Source organism: Ursus arctos, unplaced genomic scaffold (genome assembly GCF_023065955.2).
Source record: "Ursus arctos isolate Adak ecotype North America unplaced genomic scaffold, UrsArc2.0 scaffold_1, whole genome shotgun sequence".
Taxonomy (NCBI): Eukaryota; Metazoa; Chordata; class Mammalia; order Carnivora; family Ursidae; genus Ursus; species Ursus arctos.
The window spans coordinates 24,820,793-24,845,735 of record NW_026622763.1 but is presented as its reverse complement, the minus strand read 5'-3'; the positions used below and the strand labels follow the sequence as shown (position 1 = coordinate 24,845,735).

General features: G+C 35.5%; 1 protein-coding gene across 1 annotated transcript in view; it reads left to right on the top strand.

Moving 5' to 3' along the window:
- The window catches only part of LRP1B (LDL receptor related protein 1B), a 1,450,575-nt gene that overhangs the window by 524,383 nt on the left and 901,249 nt on the right, over positions 1–24,943 (top strand). Inside the window, exon 7 of the mRNA XM_057306380.1 lies at positions 19,404–19,566. Coding sequence (XP_057162363.1) covers positions 19,404–19,566 — 163 coding nt within the window. The remainder of the gene's footprint in view (positions 1–19,403; positions 19,567–24,943) is intronic.

Below are 24,943 nucleotides of genomic sequence, written 5' to 3'. Positions count from 1 at the left end.
AAGATTATGGTGACATATAAAAATAGATGCAATTACATCTTATCATTCAATGAGCATTTTCAAATGTTCTGGCAAAGAAATATGATATAAAATTTAAATGTTAATTTACCACTTAAACCAAGAGACACATAAATGGAGGAAAACAGTTTCTTTACAATCTTACCATTTTTAAAATTTTATTTTTACCTGCTCTTCTCTATATTTATATTAGAAACAATATAACTCTCTTTAGTGAAGGCAACATCACAGCTTGAGGGACAATCTTTGTGTGGAAATAAAAATGCTAAGCTAAAATAGTCATAATATACAAAAAGAATAGACATGTGGGTAGAAGCAATCTGTGTTTGGAATGTTTCTGATTTTCTGTGATGTCTTCAAATTTTCTATCATTCTTGGCTTCTTCATCTAAGCTAGACTATAACTTAACATGTGTTCCTTTAAACATGATTATATATTTAATTTTGACAAAGGAAATGTGTATAGTATATACTGCATAGGCTCACCTTTGCTCTGATACTCTTTGAAGCCACCATCTCTCTCCTGGAATTTACAGAATCTTCCCTAACTGGTCACCTGCTTTCAGACTTATCCCTTTTATCCATACAACAGCTAGAATGATCTTTTTAAAAAGCTAAACAGACATCTAACTTTTCTGCTTGAAACTGTCCCCAGGGGTTTTCCATTAAACACTGCAGATTGAACAGAAGTGTTTATAATATATTTGTTCTTTTTTGGAATGCCCCTGTAAATGCTGTAAAGAAATGTCTTTAATTTTATTAATCCAAAAAGAAAGAAAGAGAGAGGAGATAAAGCATTTGAGATAATTTTGGATAATAAAGAGCAGATGATTAAATGATGAATGAATTATGTTTAATGTTTCTCTGCTTTGCTGAGTGTAGATGGGATGGCAATATAAAGAACCTTGGAGAGGCTCAAAAGTTAGAATCCGGTCACCTCTAAAGGTGGGGTTATAGGATAAGACTAGTAATAAGTGGATTAGCTTAGAACCTATTTTCAGAATAGCTCGGCTACTAGATCCCCTACCCTAGTCCCTACAGCGAGGCAACCTCTTATCCCCTACATTAGCAGAAAATGAGATGCTTCATCTCTGAGGCAGTTAAATGATAAATGTCTGAACGGAATAAAAAAACAAAAACAAACAAACAAAAAAAGCCCAGGATTATGGCTATAGAGCAGGCTAGTACAGATTGAAACAAGGGGATGTCAGGCAACAGGAAGGATGCCAAAAGCAATATATATATATATAAAATCTATCTATCTATCTATATAGATGAATTTGTTTTTTGTTTTTTGTTTTGTTTTCATTTTGTTTGGTTTCCACTTAGGGGGAGTTTTAGAATTATTTGGTAGAAATATGCAATAATAAATTACACCTAAATCATACCAAAGGAAAAAACAACAAGAAAAAAAGAACTCTGAAAAAACAAAAGTTCTTCAGGGAAGGAAGTATGAAACTTTTCTTTGCTTTTCAACAAAAAAAATTTTTAAAGATTTTATTTATTTATTTATTTATTTATTTATTTATTTGACAGACAGAGAGCCAGTGAGAGAGGGAACACAAGCAGGGGGAGTGGGAGAGGAAGAAGCAGGCTCCCAGCAGAGGAGCCCGATGTGGGGCTTGATCCCAGGACCCTGGGATCACGCCCTGAGCCGAAGGCAGATGCTTAACGATTAAGCCACCCAGGCGCCCCTCAACAAAAATTTATATAGTCATAATTATAAAACATTTAGTATTAATATCACTACAAATTAAGATTGAGGGAGGATGGAGGGAGAGAAAGCATGAATGCGTATTGGTATGTATGTGTGGAGGGGCATAAAAAGTTAAATCCTAATCTTGTGTAACAAAAAGTCAATAGATTATATAAATAACTTCAAAAACACTAAAATTATAGTAGAGACATGTTATATAGAATTATGGAAGTGAGTACAGTTGAGATAGCTAAAACAGTGAAAAGAGAAGAGGTGAAGTGGACACTGCTACATTTTACTGTCAGACTTGATGGGGTGTTTGACTTTTTAAATCGGTGTACATTTACAGTATGATAAAAATAAAAATTACATTTAAAATAAAATAATCCCCTGGTTTTTCAATATGATGTTTATGAAATCTACCCATCTACTGTAGTTTGCATGCACCTACCAGTCTCTCTTACCTCATCTGTTCTCATTCATTCATATTTTAGCTATGATATAGCTCCTCACATCCATGCTCCTCATTTTGAGAACATGCCAAGCTCAGTCTTGTTTGGTAGGCTATGCCCTTAAATCTCCACATGGTCAACCATCTTATTTTGAACTTAGTTAAAATACCATTCTTCTAAGGATACCCTCTCTGACCAGTCACTCCATAAGTCATTTGTACTATCTGACACTGCCCTTCTCTAGAGGGGACTATGTAAGAGATTCATACCTTGACTGTACCCAAATATAGTTGTTTCAGCACAGAACCACACTTTGTAAAAATAAAGCAAAAATTTTCAAGAGAAATAAGAAAAGTTGTCTTTAAATCTCCCAGGGTTCATTTATGAGCATTTATAGAGTATCCTCTGTGTTTAAGCATTAATCTGCACTACAGGTAATTTAAAGGAACCAAACCAGTTATCTGTAGTGACAGTTCAGTTCAGATATGCCTCTGTAAGTGATATCCAAGTGGTAGGAAGACAATAAAATCTATCTTTAAAAACTACAGGGATTTTACCAGTGTAGTAGTTCTCTATTGCTGCATAACAAATTACCCCAAACTTAGTGGCTTGAAAAGAGCACCTATTATACTTTCTGTGTGTCAGAAATTCAGGAGTTGCTTAGCGTAAGGTTTCTTTTGAGGTTGTAATAAGATGTTAGCCTAAACTGGACTGCTAACAGGCATCCAGTAATTTAACTGGGCTGGAAGATATATTTCCAACCTCATTCTTGTGACTGTTGGCCATAGGTGTCTGTTCCTTGCAAAATGGGCCTCTGCACAGGGTTGCTTGAGTATCCTCATAGCATGGCATTTGGCTTTCACCAGAGTGATCCAGAGAGAAAGAACAAAAGGGAAGTTGTAATGCCTCTTATGGCTTATCCTTGAAAATCACACCGTGTCTTTTCTACCACATTCTATTCAGTACAAAAAGTCACAAAGAATATCCTGCACTCAAAGGGGAGAATATTGTTTCACCTCCTGAAAAGAACAGTATAAAAACATTTTTGGGCATATTTTAAAATTATCAAACCCAGTAAGTGTCTATCTTATCATTAACTATTTATGATTTTATCTAGTAACATGCCATTCCCTAGTAATAAATATTACAAGAACGCATAGAGATGTAAACTAAGGGCAACATCCTTCTGCCTCTGGAAGACAGCTAATATTCATGGAATACTTACTGCATGTCATTGTATTGGATTCTTAATATTTTTTTTCTGATTTAATCTCCTCACCACTTTGTAAATTGGATATTATATTCATTGAATATAAGAGCAATGACTTCTATAGATATTACTGACTTTCTCAAGAACATACTTTAAGTATAGGGTTAGACTGAAATAAATTATATATACTCTTTGCTTTGGTGGAATCACACTGATGATTTGATCCAGTTTGGCTAAGACAAGTTTTGTTTGATACATATAATGCTTTATAATTTTTAAAAATTAGTTTACATATTTAAAAATTGGGAGACTGCAAATGAAATCCAAAAATCTGGATTTTGGGCTTCTTTGTTATTTTTATTTATTTATTTTTATTGTCCCTGTTTTTTTCTTTTTAATTGAAGAAAAATTAATATACAATGTTAGTTTCAGATCTATGACATAGTACATATTTATATGCTTTACAAAATGGTCACATCCACTTACCATGTGTCACCATGCAAAATTGTTACAATATTATTGACTGTATGCCCTATGCTGTATATTACATTGCATCCCTGTGTCTTATTTATTTTATGACTGGAATACTGTACCTCTTAATCCCCTTCACCTATTTCATCCAACCTCCCACTTCCTTAACCTTCTGGAAAATCATCACTTTATTCTCTGTATCTATAGTCTGTTTTTGTTTTGTTTTGTTTTTTAGATTCTACATTTAAGTGAAGTCACATGGTATTGCTTTTTCTAGGATTTCTTTCATTTAGTGTAATGTACTCTTGGTCCAGCCACATTGTCACAAATGACACAAGGTATCTTTTTTTTAAATCGTTGAGTAATATTACATTTATGTTTACACCATGTCACCTTTACCCATTCATCTTTTGATGGACATTTAGGTTGTTTCCTTGTCATGACTATTGTAAATAATGCTGCAATGAACATAGGGGTGCATATGTCTTTTCAAACCACTGTTTTCATTTCCCTTGCATAAATACCTAGAAGTGGAATTGCTACATCCTCTGGTAGTTCTATTTTTAATTTTTTGAGAAACCCCAATACTGTTTTCCAAGGTGACAGCACCAATTTACATCCCCACAAACAGTGCACATTTTTTGTCTTTTTGATAAGAGCCATTCAGACAGTTAAGAGGTGGTATCTCATTGTGGTTTTGATTTACATTTCCCTGATGATCAGTGATGTTGAGTATCTTTTCATGTGTCTGTTAGCCAACTGTATATCTTTGGGAAAATGTCTATTTGGATCCTCTGCCCATTTTTTAATCAGATTGGTTGCTTACTGGTATCTGTTTATGAGTTCTTTATATATTTTTGGATGGTAACCCCTTCTTGTATATATCATTTACAAATATCTTCTCCCATTAATACATTGACTTTTCTTTTGGTTGATGGTTTCCTTTGCTGTCCAAAAGCTTTTTACTTTGATGTGGTCTTTTGTTTTGTGTTTTTTTTTTTTTTTTTCGTTTTTATTGCCCTAGCTGAGGATAGAGAGTTAAAAATATATGTATCACTTAGACCAATGTCAAAGACTGTATTACCTACTTTTTTTCTAGAGTTTTATGGTTTCAGGTTTTATTTTTAAGTCTTTAATCCATTTTAAGTTTATTTTTATATATGATGTTAGAAATTAGTCCATTTTCCTTCTTTTGCATGTAGCTGTCTAGTTCTCCCAACACCAATAATGGAAGACACTGTCTTTTTTTCCATTGTATATTCTTGCCTCCTTTGTTATAGACCAATTGACCCTATAAGCATAGGTTTATTTCTGGGCTCTCTATTCTGCTCCATTGACCTATTGTGTCTGTTGTTGTGCCAGTACCATAATGTTTTGATTATTATAGCTTTGTAGTATAGTTTGAAATTCAGGAGCACGGTGCCTGTGGCTTTATTCTTCATTCCTAAGATTGCTTTGGCTATTTGGTGTTTTTTGTGGTTCCTTGCAAATTTTTGGATTCTTATTCTAGTTTTGTGAAAATACATGTTGGTAGCTTGATAGAGATTGACTGAATCTGTAGATTGCATGGATAGTACAGACATTTTGTTTTTAATTTTTATTATGTTATGTTAGTCACCATATAGTACATCATTAGTTTTTGATGTAGTGTCCCATGATTCATTGTTTACATATAACACCCAGTGCTCCATGCAATACGTGCCCTCTTTAATACCCATCACTGGGCTAGCCCATCACCCCACCGCCCTCCCCGCTGAAACCCTCAGTTTGTTTCCCAGAGTCCATAGTCTCTCGTGGTTCATTCCCACTTCTGTTTACCCCCCCTTCATTATTCCCTTCCTTCTCCTACCAATCTCCCTGCTATTTCTTATGTTCCACAAATGAGTGAAACCGTATGATAATTGTCTTTCTCTGCTTGACTTATTTCACTTAGCATAATCTCCTCCAGGCCTGTCCATGTTGCTGCAAATGTTGGGTAATTGTTCTTTCTGATGGCTGAGAAATATTCCATTGTATATATGGATCACATCTTCTTTATCCATTCATCTGTTGAAGAGCATCTTGGCTCCTTCCACAGTGTAGCTTTTGTGGCCAATGCTGCTATGAACATTGGGGTGCATATGTCCCTTCTCTTCACTACGTCTGTATCTTTGGGGTAAATACCCAGTAGTGCAATTGCTAGGTCATAGGGTAGCTCTATTTTTAACTTTCTGAGGGACTTCCACACTGTTTTCCAAAGTGGCTGTACCAACTTGCATTCCCACCAACAGTGGAAGAGGGTTCCGCTTTCTCCACATCCTCTCCAACATTTGCTGTTTCTTGTCTTGTCAATTTTTGCCATTCTTACTGGCATACGGTGCTATCTCAATGTGGTTTTGATTTGAATTTCCTTGATGGCTAATGATTTTGAACACTTTTTCATGTGTCTGTTAGCCATTTGTATGTCTTCATTGGGAAAGTGTCTGTTCATATCTTCTGCCCATTTTTTGATGTGATTATTTGTTTCTTGGGTATTGAGTTTGAGAAGTTCTTTATAGATCTTGGATACCAACCAGCCTTTTCTCTGTAGTGTCATTTGCAAATATCTTCACCCATTCCCTGGGTTGCCTCTTTGTTTTGTTGACTGTTTCCTTGGCTGTGCAGAAGCTTTTTATCTTGATGAAGTCCCACAATTCATTTTTTCTTTTGTTTCCCTTGCCTTTGGAGGCGTGTCATGAAAGATGTTGTTGTGGCCGATGTTAAAGAGGTTACAGCCTATGTTCTCCTCTATGATTTTAATGGATTCCTGTCTCAAATCGAGGTCTTTCATCCATTTGGAGTTTTTCTTTGTGTATGGTGTGAGAGAGTGGTCAAGTTTCATTCTTCTGTGTATAGCTCTCCAATTTTCCCAGCACCATTTATTGAAGAGACTGTCTTTTTTCCACTGGATGTTTTTTCCTGCGTTGTCAAAGATTAGTTGACCATAGAGCCGAGAGTCCATTTCTGGAGTCCGTATTCTGTTCCATTGGTCCATGTGTCCGTTTTTGTGCCAGTACCATGCCGTCTTAGTGATCACATCTTTGTAGTATAGCTTAAAATCAGGCAACGTGATGCGCCCAGCTTTGTTTTTCTTTTTCAACATTTCCTTGGCGATTCAGGGTCTTTTCTGGTTCCACACAAATTTTAGGATTGTTTGTTCCAGTTCTTTGAAAAATGTCATTGGTATTTTGATCGGGATGGCGTTGAAAGTGTAGATTGCTCTGGGTAGCATAGACATTTTAACGATGTTTATTCTTCCAATCCATGAGCATGGAATGTTTTTCCATCTTTTTGTGTCTTCTTCAATGTCTTTCATCAGTGTTCTGTAGTTTCTAGAGTATAGATCCTTTACCTCTCTGGGTAAGTTTATTCTGAGATATCTTATGGTTTTTGGTGCTATTGTAAATGGAATTGATTCCCTAATTTTTCTTCAGTCTCATTATTCGTATATAGAAATGCAACCAATTTATGAGCATTGATTTGGTATCCTGCCACATTATTGAATTGTTGTATGAGTTCTAGTAATTTGGGGGTGGAGTCTTTTGGGTTTTCCATATAAAGTATCATGTTATCTGCGAAGAGAGAGAATTTGACTTATTCTTTGCCAATTTGAATACCTTTTATTCTTTTTTGTTATCTGATTGCTGTTGCTAGGACTTCTAGAACTATGTTGAATAATAATGGTGAGAGTGGACATCCTTGTGTTCCTGATCTTAAGGGAAAGGCTCTCAGCTTTTCCGCACTGAGAATGATATTCACTGTAGGCTTTTCATAGATGGTTTTTATGAAATTGAGGAATGTACCCTTTATCCCTACACTCTGAAGGGGTTTATTCAGGAAAGGATGCTGTATTTTGTCAAATGCTTTTTCTGCATCAATTGAGAGCATCATATGGTTCTTGTCTCTTCTCGTATTAATGTGATCTACCACACTGATAAGTTTGCGAATGTTGAACCACCCTTGCATCCCAGGGATGAATCCCACTTGGTCGTGATGGATAATCCTTTTAATGTACTGTTGGATCCTATTAGTGAGGATCTGGCTGAGAATTTTGGCATCCGTATTCATCAGGGATATCGGTCGGTAATTCTCCTTTTTGATGGGGTCTTTGCCTCGTTTGGGATCAAAGTAATGCTGGCCTCATAGAATGAGTTTGGCAATTTTCCTTCTATTTCTACTTTTTGTTTTTTTTTTTTTAAAGATTTTATTTATTTATTCGACAGAGAGAGAGAGACAGCCAGCGAGAGAGGGAACACAAGCAGGGGGAGTGGGAGAGGAAGAAGCAGGCTCCTAGCGGAGGAGCCTGATGTGGGGCTCGATCCCATAACGCTGGGATCACGCCCTGAGCTGAAGGCAGACGCTTAACTGCTGTGCCACCCAGGCGCCCCACTATTTCTACTTTTTGAAACAGCTTCAGGAGAATAGGTATTATTTCTTCTTTGAATGTTTGGTAGAATTCCCTGGGGAATCCATCAGGCCCTGGACTCTTGTGTTTTGGGAGGTTTTTGATCACTGCCTCAATCTCTTCGCAATTAATCGGTCTGTTTAGATGATCAATCTCTTCCTGTTTCAGTCTTGGTAGTTTAATGGTTTCCAGAAAGGCATCCATTTCTTCCAGGTTGTTTAATTTATTGGCATATAGTTGTTGATAATAGTTTCTAATCATTGTTTCTATTTCCTTGGTGTTGGTCGTGATCTCCCCCCTTTAATTCATACTTTTATTAATTTGGGTCTTTATTCATTTGAATAAGTCTGGCCAGTGGCTTATCGATCTTATTTATTCTTTCAAAGAACCAGCTTCTAGTTCTGTTGATCTGCTCTACTATGCTCCTGGTTTCTAATTCATTGATCTCTGTTCTAATCTTAATTAATTGTCTTCTCGTGCAGGGGTTAGGCCTATTCTTCTATTCAATCTCCAGCTTCTTAAGGTGAGAATATAAGGACTGCATTTTAGATTGTTCTATTCTTTTGTGTGAGGCTTGGATGGCTATGTATTTTCCCCTTAGGACCGCCTTTGCAGTGTCCCATAGGTTTTGGACCAATTTGCTTTCCTTCTCATTGGTTTCCATAAATTGCTTAAGTTCTTCTTTAATTTCCTGGTTTACCCAATCATTCTTAAGCAGTATGGGTCTTAGTTTCCAAGTGTTTGAGTTTTTTTCAAATTTTTCCTTGTGACTGAGTTCCAGTTTCAAAGCATTGTGGTCTGAAAATACGCAGGGAATAATCTCAGTCTTTGGTATCAGTTGAGACCTGTTTTGTGACCCAGTATATGGTCTGTTCTGGAGAAAGTTCCATGTGCATTCGAAAAGAATAAGTATTTTGTTGTTCTAGGATGTAGTGTTCTGTATATATCTATGAGTTCCATCTGGTCCAGTATGTCATTCAAAGCTCTTGTTTCTTTGTTGATTTTCTGTTTAGATGATCTATTACTGAGAGTGGAGTATTGAGGTCTCCTACATATTATTATCTATATGTCTCTTTATTCTGGTTAAGAGTTAGCTTATGTATCTGGCTGCTCCCCTGTTGGGGGCATAGATATTTATAATTGTTAGATTCTCTTGTTGGATACACCCTTTAAGAATAACATAGTGTCCTTCTGTATCTCTAACCACAGTCTTTAGCTTAAAATCTAATCTGTCTGATATGAGAATTGCTATCCCAGCTTTCTGTTGAGGTCCGTTGGCATGAAAAATGGTTTTCTATCCCTTCACTTTCAGTCTGGATGCATCTTTAGGTTCAAAATTAATCTCTTGTAGACAGCATATGGATGGGTCATGTCTTTTTATCCAATCTGCAACCCTGTGATGTTTTATGGGAGCATTTAGGCCATTCACATTGAGAGTGATTATTGAGAGATATGATTTTAATGTTGTCATGTTGCCTCTGAGGTCCTTGTTTCTATAGATTGTCTCTGTAAATTTCTGTTCTGTATCACTCTTGGGGTCTTTTCACTTTTATAGAACCCCCCCTTAATATTTCCTGTAGGGCTGGCTTGGAGGTCACATATTCTTTCAGTTTTTGCCGGTCTTGGAAGTTCCTTATCTCTCCATCCATTCTGAATCACAGCCTTGCTGAATAAAGAATCTTTGGCTGCATGTTCTTCTCACTTAGTGCTCTGAATATGTCTTGCCAGCTTTTTCCGGCTTGCCAGGTCTCTGTAGACAAGTATGACGTTATTCTGATGTTCCTCCCTCTGTACATGAGGAATCTCTTCCCCCTCGCCACTTTCTAGATTGTTTCCTTGGATCTAAGATTTGAGAATTGCACTATTATATGACGTGGTGTCAGTCTGTTCTCATTGATCTTGGTAGGGTCCACTCTGCCTCTTGGACACAAATGCTTGTTTCCTTTGCCAGATTAAGGAAGTTCTCAGCTACAATTTTTAGTATCTCTTCTAGACCTCTGTCTTTCTCCACCCCCTCGGGGTTGCTGATGATTCTGACATTGGAATGTTTCATTGAGTCCGTAATCTCCCGTAGTCTTTTTTCTTGAAAGTGGAGTTTTTTAAGCCATGTTTCTTCTCTTTCCTTCTTTTCTATCATCTCATCCTCTAACTCACTAATTCGTTCTTCTGCCCCATTTACCCTGGCCATCAGAGCATCCGTTTAAACTGAATTTCATTCATAGAATTCTTAATTTCCACCAGATTTGTTCTCATTTTAGCCCTTAGAGATTCTATATTTTTGCTAATATTATTTTTTTCAAGCCTACACATCATCTTGACAATTGTTACTCTGAAATCCATTTCTGACAATTTGGTTATATCCGTATCTATTAGTTCTGTGGCAGAGGCCGCAGTCTCTGTTTCTTTCCTTTGTTGGGGGTTCCTCCTCCTGTCATTCTGATGAGGTGTGGTTGCGGGGATGGACAGAGCCAAATTATTGACCAGGACCCAAGCAAGATGTACTTGTTTTATAGGGACCTTAGGGATGTGGCCTTCTTGTTTTTTCAGCCTGCCTTCTGGGGGAGGGGCCTGCTGCACTGATACTCAGGCAACCCTGTTTGGGTAGAGTTGCCCTCTCCCCTGTGTGTGTATGGGAGGGGGGGGGGGCGTGGGCACAGTGAGAACCAGTTTTTCCGGGCTTTTGTTCTCTGGCAGCTTTCCCTGGCGGCTTTCTGTGACTCTTCTGAGAGTCACAGTAGCAGCAGCCATATCTTAGCCTCTGTCTCAGAACAGAGAGATCGAAGTCTGTTCTTCACTGAGCTCTCCTGGCCACTCTAACTCTGTTTCTGTTGGTGCTGCTGAAAACCCGCAGCGTCCCGGTTGTGCTCCCCACAGCCACTCTCCCAGTCCTTGCTCCCAGGGCTGGCATGTCTCTGCCTTTTGTGCTTCTAAAACCACCAGCCACCCCCAGTTCCTGCGCACACGCTCCTGAGCTCCCGATTTCAGTCTGGTTTTGCTCTGGCTACAGGTCGGGGAGTCCCGCCCACTCCCCAGCACAGGAGGCTTCCGTTTCCTGGCGCCTGAGCGCAGCGGCTCCCTCCCGCTTCCATTTATTTTCCGATATCCGTGCACAGACTCCCAGCTCCCTGCTTTGTACCTCAAAACCCAGCACAGGAGATGTTCATTTGTAGAGATCCAGAGATCCAGATGTATCTTACGTCTCAGGCTGATTTCGTGGGTGTTCCGGATGGTCTGGTAGATATCCAGCTCGATTCAGGGGACCAGCTGAAACAGGGTCTCCTACTCCTCTGCCATCTTTTTCCCTCCCCCTTAGTAAAGACATTTTAATAATATTAATACTTCTGATCTGTGAGCATAATTTATCTTTCCATTATTTGTGTCATCAATTTATGTCATAAGTGTCTTAGAGTTTTTAGAGTATAAGTCTTTCACTTCGTTGATTCAGTTTATTCCTCCATATTTTATTCTTTATTATGTCATTATAAATGGGATAATTTCCTAAATTTCTTTTCCTATCGTTCATTATTAGTATATAGAAATGCAGTAGATATATGTCTATTGATTTTGTATTATGCAACTTTACTGAATTCATTTATTCTAATAGTTTTGGGATAGAGGCTTTAGATTTTTTTTTTTTAATTTTTTGATGTATAGTATTATGTCATTTAAAAATAGTAACGGTTTTACTTTTTCCTTAACAATTTTTTACTTTACCTTAACCATTTGAATGACTTTTATTTCTTTTTTCTTTTTTTTTTTAATTACAAGGAACCCACTTTATTATTTATAAAATTTTGATTCCGGTGTAGTCAACATACAGTGTTATATTAGGTTCAGGTGTACAATGTATTGATTCAACCATTTTATACAATACTCAGAGCTCTTCATGATAAGTATACTCTTACTCCCTTTCACCTATTTCACTCATCCCCCCTCCCCCCCACCTTACAGTTTGCTCTTTATAGTTAAGAGTTCTTTTTTGGTTTGTCTCTTTATTCTTTGTTTTTGTTTATTTATTTATTTTTTTCTTAAGTTCCATGGATGAGTGAAATCCTATGGTATTTGTCTTTCTCTGATGGCTTTTTTCACTTAGCACTGTAATCTCTAGATCCATCCACATTGTTGCAAATGGAAGGATTTCATTCTTTTTTATTGCTGAGTAGTATTCCATTGTACATATGCTCCTATGTATGTGTACACACACACACACACACACACACACACACTGCATCTTCTTTATGCATTCATCACTTGATGGATACTTGGGCTGCTTTCATAATTTGGCTATTATAATTAATGCTGCAGTAAACATATGGGTTCATGTATCTTTTTGAATTAGTGTTTTCATATTCTTTGGGTAAATACCCAGTAGTAGAATTACTGTATTATATAGTAATTTTATTTTTTACTTTCTGGAGAATATCCATACTGTTTTCCACAGTGGCTTCACCAGTTTGTATTCCCATCAGCAGTGCACAGGTTTTTGGATTTTTGTTTTCCCCACATCCTTACCAGCACTTGCTGTTTCTTGTGTTCTTGATTTTAGCCATTCTGACTTACATTTCCCTGAGGATTAGTGGTATTGAGCATCTGTTTTATGTGGCTGTTGTTCATATGTATGCCTTCTTTGGAGAAATGTCTGTTGCTGTCTTATGCCCATTTTTAATTGGATTATGTCTGGGTTTTTTTTGGCACTGAGTTGCATAAGTTCTTTATATATTTTGCATACTAATTCTTTATCATTTATGTCATTTGTAAAGATCTTCTCCCCTCTAGTAGGCTGTCTTTTCGTTTTACTGTTTTCTTTTCTGTGCAGAAGCTTTTTATTTTGATGTAGTCCCAGTGGTTTATTTTTCCTGTTTTACTCACTTCAGGATACATACCTAGAAAAATGCTGCTATGGCCAAGTCAAAAAATTGCTGCCTGTGCTCTGTAGTAGGATTTTTATGCTTTCAGGTCTCATATTAGGTCCTTAATCTATTTTGAGTTTCTTTTTATATATGATGTAAGAAAGTGGTCCAGCTTCGTTCTTTGGCATGTAGCTGTCCATTTTTCCTAACAAAGGAGGAAGATAACTTTGTTTTTGTTTATTTGTTTTGTTTCTTGTTGAAGAGATTATCTTTTTCCCATTGCCTATTTTTGCCTCCTTTGTGGAAGATTAGTTGAGCATATAATCATAGGTTTATTTCTGGGCCCTCTATTCTGTTCTATTGATCTATGTGTCTATATTTGTGCCCATACCATATTGTTTTGATTATTACAGATTTATAGTATATGTTGAAATCTGGGATTGTGATACCTCCAGTTTTGTTCTTCATTTTCAAGATTGCTTTGGGTGTTTTGGGGGGTCTTTTATGGTCCCATACAAATTTTAGTATTGCTTGTTCTGGTTCTGCAAAAAAATGCTGATAGTATTTTGATAAGGAATGAATTAAATCTGTAAATTACTTTGAGTAGTATAGACATTTGCACAATATTTGTTCTTTCAATCCATGAGCATGGAAATTCTTCCTATTTCTTTGTTTTGTCTTCAATTTCTTTCATCAGTGTTCTATAGTTTTCAGAGTACAGGTCTTTCAACTCTTTGGTTAAATTTATTAGGCATTTTATTATTTTGATGCAATTAAAATGGTATTGGTTTCTTAATTTCTCTTTCTGCTGCTTCATTATTTATGTACAGAAATGCAACAGATTTCTGTATATTGATTTTATATCCCACAACGTTACCGAATTCATTTATATATATAGTATCTTCTCATCTGCAAATATTGAAAGTTTTATTTTTTCCCCACCAATTTGGATGGCTTTTATTTCTTTTTGTTGTCTGATTGCTGTGGCTAGGGCTTCCACTACTATGTTGAAACAAAGGGGTGAAAGTGAATGCCCTTGTTTTGTTCCTGATCTTAGGAGACAAGTTCTGTTTTTACCTCATTATGTATGATATTAGCTGTGGGTTTTTCTTATATTGCGTTTATTATGTTGAGGCATGTTCCTTCAAAACTTACTTTGTCGATGGTTTTATCATGAATGGGTATTGTGCTTTGTTAAGTGTTTTTTCTCCATTAATTGAAAAGACCATATAGTTTTTATCCTTTCTCTTGTTGATGTGATGTGTCAGTTTGATTGATTTGCAAATACTGAAACACCCTCACATCCCAGGAATAAATCCCACTCAATTGCAGTGTATGCTTTTTTATGAATTGTTGGATTGGGTTTGCCAGTATTTTGTTGAGGACTTTTGCCTGTATGATCGTCAGAGATATTGGCCTGTAGTTCTCTTATTTAGTGATATCTTTATCTGGTTTTGATATCAGGGTAATGCTGGCCTCAAAGAATGACTTTGGAAGGTGTCTTCCCTGTTCTATTTTTTGGAATAGTTTGAAAACAATAGGTATTAACTTGTCTTTAAAAGTTTGATAGAATTCACCTGTGAAGACTTCTGGTCCTGGACTTCTGTTTGTTGGGAATTTTTTGATTGCTGATTTAAATTCATTGCTGGTAGTTGGTCTGTCAGATTTTCTATTTCTTCCTGATTCAGTTTTGGGAGGTTGTGTGTTTCTAGGAATTTATCTGTTAGGTTGTCCAATTTGTTGGCTTATAATTTTTCATAATAATCTCTTATAATCCTTTGTATTTATGTGGTGTCAGTTATTATGTCTCTTTCATTTCTGATTGTTTGAGTCTTTTTTTTTTTTTTTTGGATGAGTCATATGTCTAAAGGTTTATCAATTTCATTGATCTTTTCAACAAACCAGCAGCTCCTGGTTTTATTGATCTGTCCTATTGGTTTTTGTTTGGTTTGTTTTGGGGCTTTTGGGGGCCATTCTTTTTTGGTTTCTGTTGTATTTACTTCTGCTCTAATCTTTATTATTTCCTTCCTTTTACTGGTTTTGGGTTTTGTTTGTTGTTTTATTTTTTAGTTCCTTTAGGTGTAAGGCTAGAAGGGCTTTTTTTGATATTTTTCTATTTCTTGAACTGGACCTGTATCTCTGTAAATTTCCCTCTTAGAGCTGCTTTTGCTGTGTCCCATAGATTTTGGACAATTGTGTTTCCATTTTCATTTGTTTCAGGTATTATTTTTTCTTTTTTATTTTATTTTATTTTATTTTTTTTTTTTAAAGATTTTATTTTATTTATGTGACAGAGAGACAGCCAGTGAGAGAGGGAACACAGCAGGGGGAGTGGGAGAGGAAGAAGCAGGCTCCCAGCCGAGGAGCCCGATGTGGGACTCGATCCCGGAACGCCGGGATCACGCCCTGAGCCGAAGGCAGACGCTTTAACGACTGCGCTACCCAGGCGCCCCTATTTTTTCTTTTTTAATTTCTTCATTGACATATGGATTGTTTAATCGCATGCTGTTTGTGTTTCCTTTTCTTTTAATTTTCTTCTTATAATTGATTTCTAATTTTATAGTGTTATGGTCAGCAAAGATACTTCATATGATTTCAGTGTTCTTAAATTTATTGAGATTTGTTGTATACCCTGCTATGTGATCTATCCTGTAGAATATTCCATGAACACTTGAGAAGAATGTGTACTCTGCTGTTTTTAGTTGAAGTATTCTGTTAAGTCTATCTGTTCTAATATGTTGTTCAAGGACATTGTTTTCTTATTAATTTTCTGTCTGGACATCCACTGATGCAAGTGGAGTATTAAAGTCTCCTACTATTATAGTTTTTCTATAAATTTCTCCCTTTGTATCTGTTAATATTTGTTTTATACATTTAGATGTTCCTATGTTGGGTGCATAAATATTTACAAACGTTATATCTTCTTGTTGGATTTACCCTTTATCATTATGTAATGCCCTTCTTTGTTTCTTGTTGCAACTTTTTGTTTGTATGTTTGTTTTTTGTTAAAGTCTGTTTGGCCTGATGTAAGCATTCTACCTCAGCATTCTTCCTTTTCATTTACATGGATATCTTTTCCCATTCCTTAACTTTCAGTCAGTGTGTGTCTTTAGATTTGAAGTGAGTCTCTTGTAGGCAGCAACAGACTGTATTTTGGGTTCCTTTGAAATAATGAAGCATTTCTATGAAGTCAAAACAATCAGCTGGAATTGAGCCTACCTTTTTAAGTGGATGTGTACTCCAGGTTATCTTCTAGCATTGTCATAGTTCCTTCAAACAAGTTTTGCTTAGTTATCTTATCTTTCTCCTTCTTGTGGACATTTGCATTTTCCATCTCTGGCAAGTGGAAGATTATATAGCAAATAAATTGAAAAGAAATCAAGAAGTATATGTTGTCAATGTGTAACTTTCTAAAAAGTTAAAAACACGACTTGTACAAATATATAGTGAATATGTGTTAAGGAGTCACTTAGCTCACTAATGAGAACCAGAAGGATGGTAAATCTGGTTCAAAAGAGTACAGAAGAGACTGAAGTATTTACAATCAATGAAATAAAAATATATTAATTTAAGATTTTAAAATTAGATATAGAACTAGTCAATGTCATACTGGACAATAAAATTAGGGTTATCTTTACTACCTGATGGAAATCATTTGCATCTCTATTGGACATAAATTATTTGCAATTTATCAGTGTACAAATTAATATCTAAATTCATAGAGACTGGGATCTGATCACTATTAAATTGTAAGTTAAGCAAAGATACATTACTCAGGAAAATTAATTAATTTTTTGAGGTGTCTACTAGAGGATGACTTCAGTTGGAAAAGGAATAAAAAGCAACTAGGAAATATATTAACAGGAATATATTTAAATTTTTGTTCTAATAACAATAATGTTATTATTATTGTTATTAGAACAAAAATTTAAATATATTCCTGTTAATATATTAAGTAATAAGGGTCTACAAATTTGGGATTTTTTTTCATAATGTCATAAAATGATTACAATTATCTTTACCAGTTTCCTATGATCTTGGTTCTATTTCAGCAAAATTAAAAAGAAATACTGAATCCATTGTCTGGAAGATTCACCTATCTCCTGAAACATATAAATTAATTTCAGCCAAATTTATTTACTTACTTATCTATGTATCTGTCAGCTTGCTTACTTGAACTTTTTTGCCTAATTGCCTCAATTCTCCAATCTTAATAAAAGATTACATTAAAACTAGACAGAATCTTCAAACAGAAGAAAAGGAAACAAAGCCAATACCCACAATTACTAAGTGTTTGGCTAATTATTAGGTTCTTTAGTGAGACCTTGTTGCTTCAGACTTGGATGGTTGTTAACAATACCTATTGTTTCAGTAGCAGAGAATCTTTCTGTAATGATGAAGAGTTGAAAAAAGGTGTGAGTGCTGTCAAAAAGCCCTTTTGTCTGAAATTACAATTGCATAGACTACACAAACTGCATGCCTAGCAGGAGGGATGGGTCATTGAATGGGCTCTGACACATACTTTATCTGAACCCAAGGTATTTAAAATGACATTTGAAACAGTGGGTCCTGTGCTCTAGTTGGTATAATAAGGTAAAATGAATAAAAAACAAACAAAGCATGCATTTGCAGATTTCTGGAGACAGAGAAATAGTTCAGCTTTTTAAAAATCCTGATTGCTGAACTGGTTGAAAAAAGCTGCATGTAGTTTGTGGAACATTTAAATGGTTATGTTTCCATAAAGACTGTACAATTCAGGAATGAAACTGTAATCGATAGCTTGAAGATTTGTGTCCAGTGAATTGCAATATCCACTCCGTGCTTGTCCTTGTAAGCCATGATAGAAATTCCCACAAAGTTGCTACTTTCTGTACCTTGTTTTGACAATATACCATTAAGAGTGCTAATAATGACACATGCATCTATGTCAGTCTTTCGGTTGAAAAGGTATCATTCACTGAAGCAGCATGTTACTAAGGAAGTATTTTGAAGAACAGAGTAGGAAGAATGTTTAGGTTGAGATTATAGAAGGAAACTTCTTAGTGAATGAATCACAGATCCATAGTAAGTTTAAACAAGGAGGTATCGAAGTATAATTTCCAATAGATAAAAAACATGACTGTCATAAAATTCAAGAATAAGTATGAGCCAGAAATTTATTTATGGAATTACTGAGAGAACCATCCCAGCAGATCTAAGAGCATTAGTGGAATTGAATATTTGCAGGCATTTTAAGGAAAAAGAATATATAAATAAAGTTTGTAGGAGAGCATCAAAATGGTTAATGCCTCACAGGGCAGTATGACCATAACTTTTTGGGTTATCTTTTCTACCAGATAAATATCTACAAATTAGCATGAAATTCCCCAGTGGTATAGGTCTGATCAAATGGAAGATATTCAAGTCAAACACAAATACATTCTCCTAAACCTGGTCTATCCATTGTAGCCACTAGCTACATCTTTTAAATTTAAATCTGAGATCATTAAAATGAAATACAATACAGATTTAGCTTCCCAGTCACACTAGTCACATTTTAAGTGTTCAGTAGACACATTTGGCTAATAGCTACTTTATTAGACAACATAGATGTAAAATATTTCCTTCATCATAGAAAGTACTATTGAAGACATTCTAGAGAATTCATCTTTGAGCAGGCCTGTTTTATAATGCCTATGTTTGCCATTGAAAAACATATCACCCTCCTTTCGCTTTGAATATTTTTTGTAAACAAAGAGATCTTACAGATCTCCTTTTCTACCTTTTCCACTCCTCCTTTTCTTTTCTTTTCTTTTCTTTTCTTTTCTTCTTTCTTTCTTTCTTTCTTTTTTTTTTTTTTTTGATGGAAGAGGATCTGAAAATATGGGTTTACTCTTAGACTTATAGAAAGTTCACTCTTATTAACTGAAGAGTTTGGCTATGTCATTGAACCATTGGGTTGAATGAACTATTTAGCATAAATGGGGGAACTAGGACAAAGATTTTTATTGTACATACTTGTATTTTAAGATTTAGAGATTATTTGCCGATTTGCCTAGATCATCTTCAGTCCTTTGAGAAGAAAGGTATTAAAAGGTAGTCATTACTTTACAGAATAATAAAATCACTTATTTTGGCATAGCAAATAATTATCTTTGCAGGTTTTTTTTTTTTTTTTAATCATAAAATTACCTTTACTTTTGGAATGTCTCCTGTGATGGTTTGGGCATACTTATGTACTCTTTGTATTATGATACTAAATTTGCACCTGTAACGCAATGATTTTGTGTATGTGTGTTTTTCAGATGTGCAACAAATGGCGATTGACTGGCTTACCAGAAATCTCTATTTCGTGGACCATGTCAGTGACCGGATCTTTGTTTGTAATTACAACGGGTCTGTATGTGTCACCCTGATTGACCTGGAGCTTCATAATCCTAAGGCAATAGCAGTAGATCCAATAGCAGGGTAAGAAATTCTTTTTTATTGTTTGATCTTAAGTAGTTACCAATTAAAGATGTAATAGATCAAAAAATATAATAGATCAGTGTCTGGTGGGCTTTGTGGAATATAAGGCTGTAGGCTTAAAGTATTTTTAAATGTCGATTTCAACAACTGCATTGCAAGGAGGAAAAAAGGGCTACAATTTACCATGCAGAAGCTGGGGAATATCAGTTCCTTAACACATTAATATTGCTGGCCTAACCTGAGATACAAACAACCTGTCACCCTCTTAAGAATTGCTTTGGGGTCACCAGACAAGAGCCTCAGGGTAGTTTTAGGTTAAAGAGAGAAGACTTTAAGTTCCCTTAGCAGTAGACCTTGTAGTTAGCAAGCTTCAGAAATACTACTTGAAAGTTGTACTATTAACAAACTTACATCCAACACATTTGGGATTTCTAAAAGGGGCATAATACAAGTTCATGGGTACTACTTAAACATTAAGGTCATCTTTTAGTTGAAACCAATGTTGTTGTTGTTGTTTTTTCCCCCTCTAACTGCTGATAATGTAAATACTATATAATTATGGAGTTACTAAATTCATCAGAATTCATTTTCTCTCTCTCTCTCTTTTTTTTTTTTTTTGACTTTCTAATTTTGCAAGCCTCTTTGTTGGTTAAAAAGATGTCTTATCTGACCTTCTTTTAGCTAATAGGCTCATTAATCTTTTTAAAATATTTCACAATTTGTCAAAATATGGTCATAAATGTTTAAATTCCCATCAAGTTTGTTATATGATTAGAAAATCAATATAGGAATTACGCTTCGATTTTATAAAAACTATGGCATTATTGAGGGGAAGGGGCAAAAAAGATGTAGAGTCTTATAAATTCATTTGTTTCTCCAGTCAGTACTGGGCAAAGGAAAATCTCAAATTAATGACATAATGTACAATTTTAATTGGAGGAGCTGTTGTGTTTTCAGATGTAAGTTGTAGCAAAGATTTGAAAACGGAAATTTTATCCTTGTTACTGCTTTAATCGTCCCCAAGCAGTTCAGGCTGAAATGTCTGATGGAGTATATCCTGAACTGCCATAAGCCTCCATTCAATAAATGGGAAAATATTTACAGAAGAAACAGCTGTCATCCATATGTGGACTTTTGTCACTCTTTACTTAAAGTCTGATTGAATATTAAGATGCATCATCACAATGGTTCTGATTTTGACAAGAACAGCTTGCACGTAAGAACTTTGCTAGGAAGGCTGTGTAATATAATTCTTGAATGTAGCTCTATTTGTATTTGCAGCAGATGGTGACTTGACTCAATCTGACTGCAGTGATGCTTCAAAAGACATTAGTGAAAGAAGTTGTATTTAAACTGATTTGTTTGGGTTGTTGGATAAGGGTAGTAAGAAAGAACTGGAAATTTACAAATGTGCTAACAGCATTCTTTTGGAATTCTGTTTAGAAATATATTTGCTTGCATGTTTTTCCCTGGATGTGCTAACTGAATTTCGAATTAGCCTTTAGACAGTCTTATCTGCCAAAAATGTTAAGAGGTGAAGCTATTGTGTTTCTCCCCTCATTCTACCATCTTATCCTTCCCCATTCTTAAAAACAAAGATCCAGAGACCCTTTCTAAATAAAACTGTCAATCTGAAATATAATATATGTGAACGCCATCTCCCTTTCTGAATAGCAACGTATTTTATGTTCTCAAGCTTCCTGTTTCTCTGTCATTACATGAAAGAAACATATTTTGTCATTTTTATCAAAGGAATTAGGAGTAGAAAACCCCCATATTGTTTGCACTTATTCTCTGCAGGATGCCTTTGGGCCTAGTAACTGTTTAAATGCAATTTTGTCATGTATCATTTATCACAATAAGTTCTTTGGAATTTTTTGTTTGAGTTTGCTCTACGTCTCTAACAGTTTTTCAATCATGAATCATAGATATCAGAGACAGCAGAGCTCTGCTCTTTTATAAATATAAACCGGTTTGTAATACAACTCTTTCAAATATATTCTACCTTTCTCTTATTATCAGAAATTTGGCTAAGATTAGTACGGTACTATCTAGGATAGGAACAGTAGGCTTTTCCTTTAACTTCTACTTTTGGGCCTGGTCCAGAGTATATTGAATAGTCAAGGCTAGAACAACTCTGCATGATTTATTAAAGGGGACATGTGCCACCAGTGAAATTTCTCCTACCTTTTCTTAATTGTATGGGGTGAGTGATATATATTTGGCTCGTTCTCTTATAACTTCAGAAAACATTGGAATATATTTAAAGTCAAACCTGATTCTTAGAGCTTGACCTTAGTAGCAGTAGAAATGAGGGAGAGTTGCCTTACTTCTTCAAAAGCTGCACTGAAAAAAATATCTTTTAGTTGGCTATACTTTTAACTTTTACTTTTAATGATGATAATGGAGTTGGTTTGGCAATTTGGGAAAAATGCATCTTGGCAGATGTGTGGTAGCATGTATATAACCCCAACTCAGTAGAGTTATGTCAGCTGGCTAACCTGAGGGAGAGGGGAATCTCCCCTTTCATAAAAAACAGCAGGAATTGATATTTTCTAAGTATAATGTATACCATTTTTCTATGTGGGCTGGATTTTTGACTTGAAGAGCATGAATGACAGAGTGTTTGTAGGATTTATTTGTGAATCTATGACCCCATGTAGAGAACCAGGGTAAAGTGTCATCATCTTAGTTCTCTATAAAAGCAGGCCAACGACCAGAAAGCAGAGGAGTGAAGTTCAAGTCTTGAAGTTGAATGCACACAGGAGTGATTGACAGTATTTAAATAGTTAATAAACTTTTTCCCATCATCTACCTGGATTCCTACTGCTGGCAAAACTGATCATAGATGAGAAATTAGAGATAGAATCAAAGTAAACAGCTATCAGGGAGTAGAATGGACTTAAGAAATTCTAATCTAAGATACTCTGTGAATGTGGGAAACCAGAAATGAGGCAGGTTTGCCCATGCCCCTGAAAGGGGTTTTATACCAAGGAGATCCTCTGGGTAGATATCAGGTTTTCAATTCTATTAAGTGGCTCCTAGAGCTAGCCTAGGCTCCAAATTAGAGCCTGCACTCACTATTCATCTGTAATAGTAGGGCTGTTGCTGACCTTTGTCTGTTAATCTTCTCAGACTGTACGATGGGTAAATTGAATCTATAGACTACACCCCCACAACTAACTGCTATCTATTAGTTTGATGACTCAGATGGTTCTGAAGTTGCTATGGGTTTGAACATTAGGAAGTATCTAAAGACATGCCACTATATGTTTTTGTTTTCCTCATGGAAGCATCAGTCTTGAAGTCTTGTATACTCATCTGTAATTTATGAGCACCCTTAATCTTCAGGCATTCATATTCACATTTTGATAGATTACAAATTGTGAGTCCTAACTTTTTGAGGAAGAACTATCCTCTACACATACCCACAAAAAAAGTTTCTTGAAAATTCTGTAAACTTAGCCTCCCTCAAAATCTTCTTGCTTATTTCTTTTTATTAGAAGAAAACTCAGAAAAGGTAGACATTTTAATAACTTCAGTAATCATCCTACTGAGTTTATGTGTTGACTTGCTCTAATTTTCTTCTTGGAGATAGTGAACTTGAAGTTTCTTAAAAATAGATAGATAGATAGATAGATAGATAGATAGATAGATGAACAAAACTAATTGCTGAAAGTGTATTTTGCGTTGTTAGTATATCTTTGGAACAGTCTTGGTCCTGCACATAGGAGCAGGATTCAGGTGAATGGACCTCCAAATTCACCTATGTGAAGAGTACCAAGAAGTTATTTGCTCACTTCTTATACTCAGTGGGTAATTAATGGAGTGCAGTGACTACATCCTTAGGCTTATAAATTTGTATTAATTATCCCCCAAGTCTTACCAATGTGTTTTCTTATCTGTAACAACGAATTCAACTGAGTATCATTATAATGTTAGCTCTATTTTCATTGTTTTATCTGTCCATAATCAATCTAAATATCTCTATGCTTATCTCCTATTTACACTACTACTACCTTCTCTGGTTGACTTCAGCACTCCTAGATGGCATTTAATTCATAGAGAATTATCTAAACAATAGGCATCTACCTATCGGCCAGTTTACTAAGTACTTCAGGAGGGTTATCACTGCCACTTTTCAATCCGAAGTTCCTTTCAGGAGTTGCTAATGTGATTAGGCAAGACAACATGGATATGCAAGTTTGTGTTTCATGGTCTGCACTATTTTGAGTGAAGTTAGTAGTTCAAAGACTCACTCAAGGGTATAAATCCATATTAGCTGTTTTATATATGACTCAAATTATTCTCATTAATTCATTTTGTCTAGGGTCAAATGTTCCAAATTCCTCTCCAGGCCTCTTCTCAAGTGGAGGTTCATGTATGGTATTGCCTTTAATCACTGTCCCCTTCAGATACAAATTATATTGTGATTATCCTGGGATTATGAAAGAGTAATTTGGAGTGGTTTGTGTTCACTACAGCCTTTACTGGAAACTTACCCCAAATTGATTCAACTCTCGGTGTGTTCTTAGCTCACATCATTCATAATAATACAAATAACTCAAAATAATGCAAAACATTCTACATCTCTGTTCTCTTTGCTCTTCTCTCTCTCTTTTTCACTCTCTAAATTTTTGGTGCTTGTTAAGCTTATCTCTAAATTACTGAGTTCACAGTGCTATTTCTAGTAATTATATTTAGTATCTTCCCATCTTTCTAGCCACTCCCTATAAAAGAGATTTCTTCTCTGAATTCTCACTCTGATTAATGATGTCCACTCAAATAAATAAAGTAATAGAAAAAAAAATAACAATGTGTAACTTAAATTATGAAGGAATTTATTATATCACGTAAAAATCTAGGTATAAGACAGTCCTGTATTGGTTATTTTAGTGGCTCAACAATATCATTAAGAATGTGTGTCCGTTTACCTCTTTGTGATGTTATCTTTGGTGTGTGCTTTTCAAGCTAATTCTATTGTCATAAATGGCTATACTGAAGTTCTAGGGATCCTGTGTAGAAACAAGATACTCAGTTCAAAATAAAGAAAAGGGGAAAAAAAGGGGGGGAGCATTATATTTCCCTTGGGTGTAGAAGAGCTCCTAAGGAGACATACATGTATGTCTTCTTGTTCAGAAATGGGGTAGATGCCTACCTGAATGGGACAACAAAAGCCTTTTTTTTTTTTTTTAACCATTGGCATGTGAAAGACAGAACAACATGGGAGTGAAATTGGGACCAAGCTAACATGGAAAAAGAAAAATGAATTAAGAACGAACATTATCTACTACAACCACTGCTGTATGATATTTGTCTCTTCTGTGCACTTCTTTGACTTTTTCTTGTTCTTCCCAGGCACTTAGGGGGTCTCTTT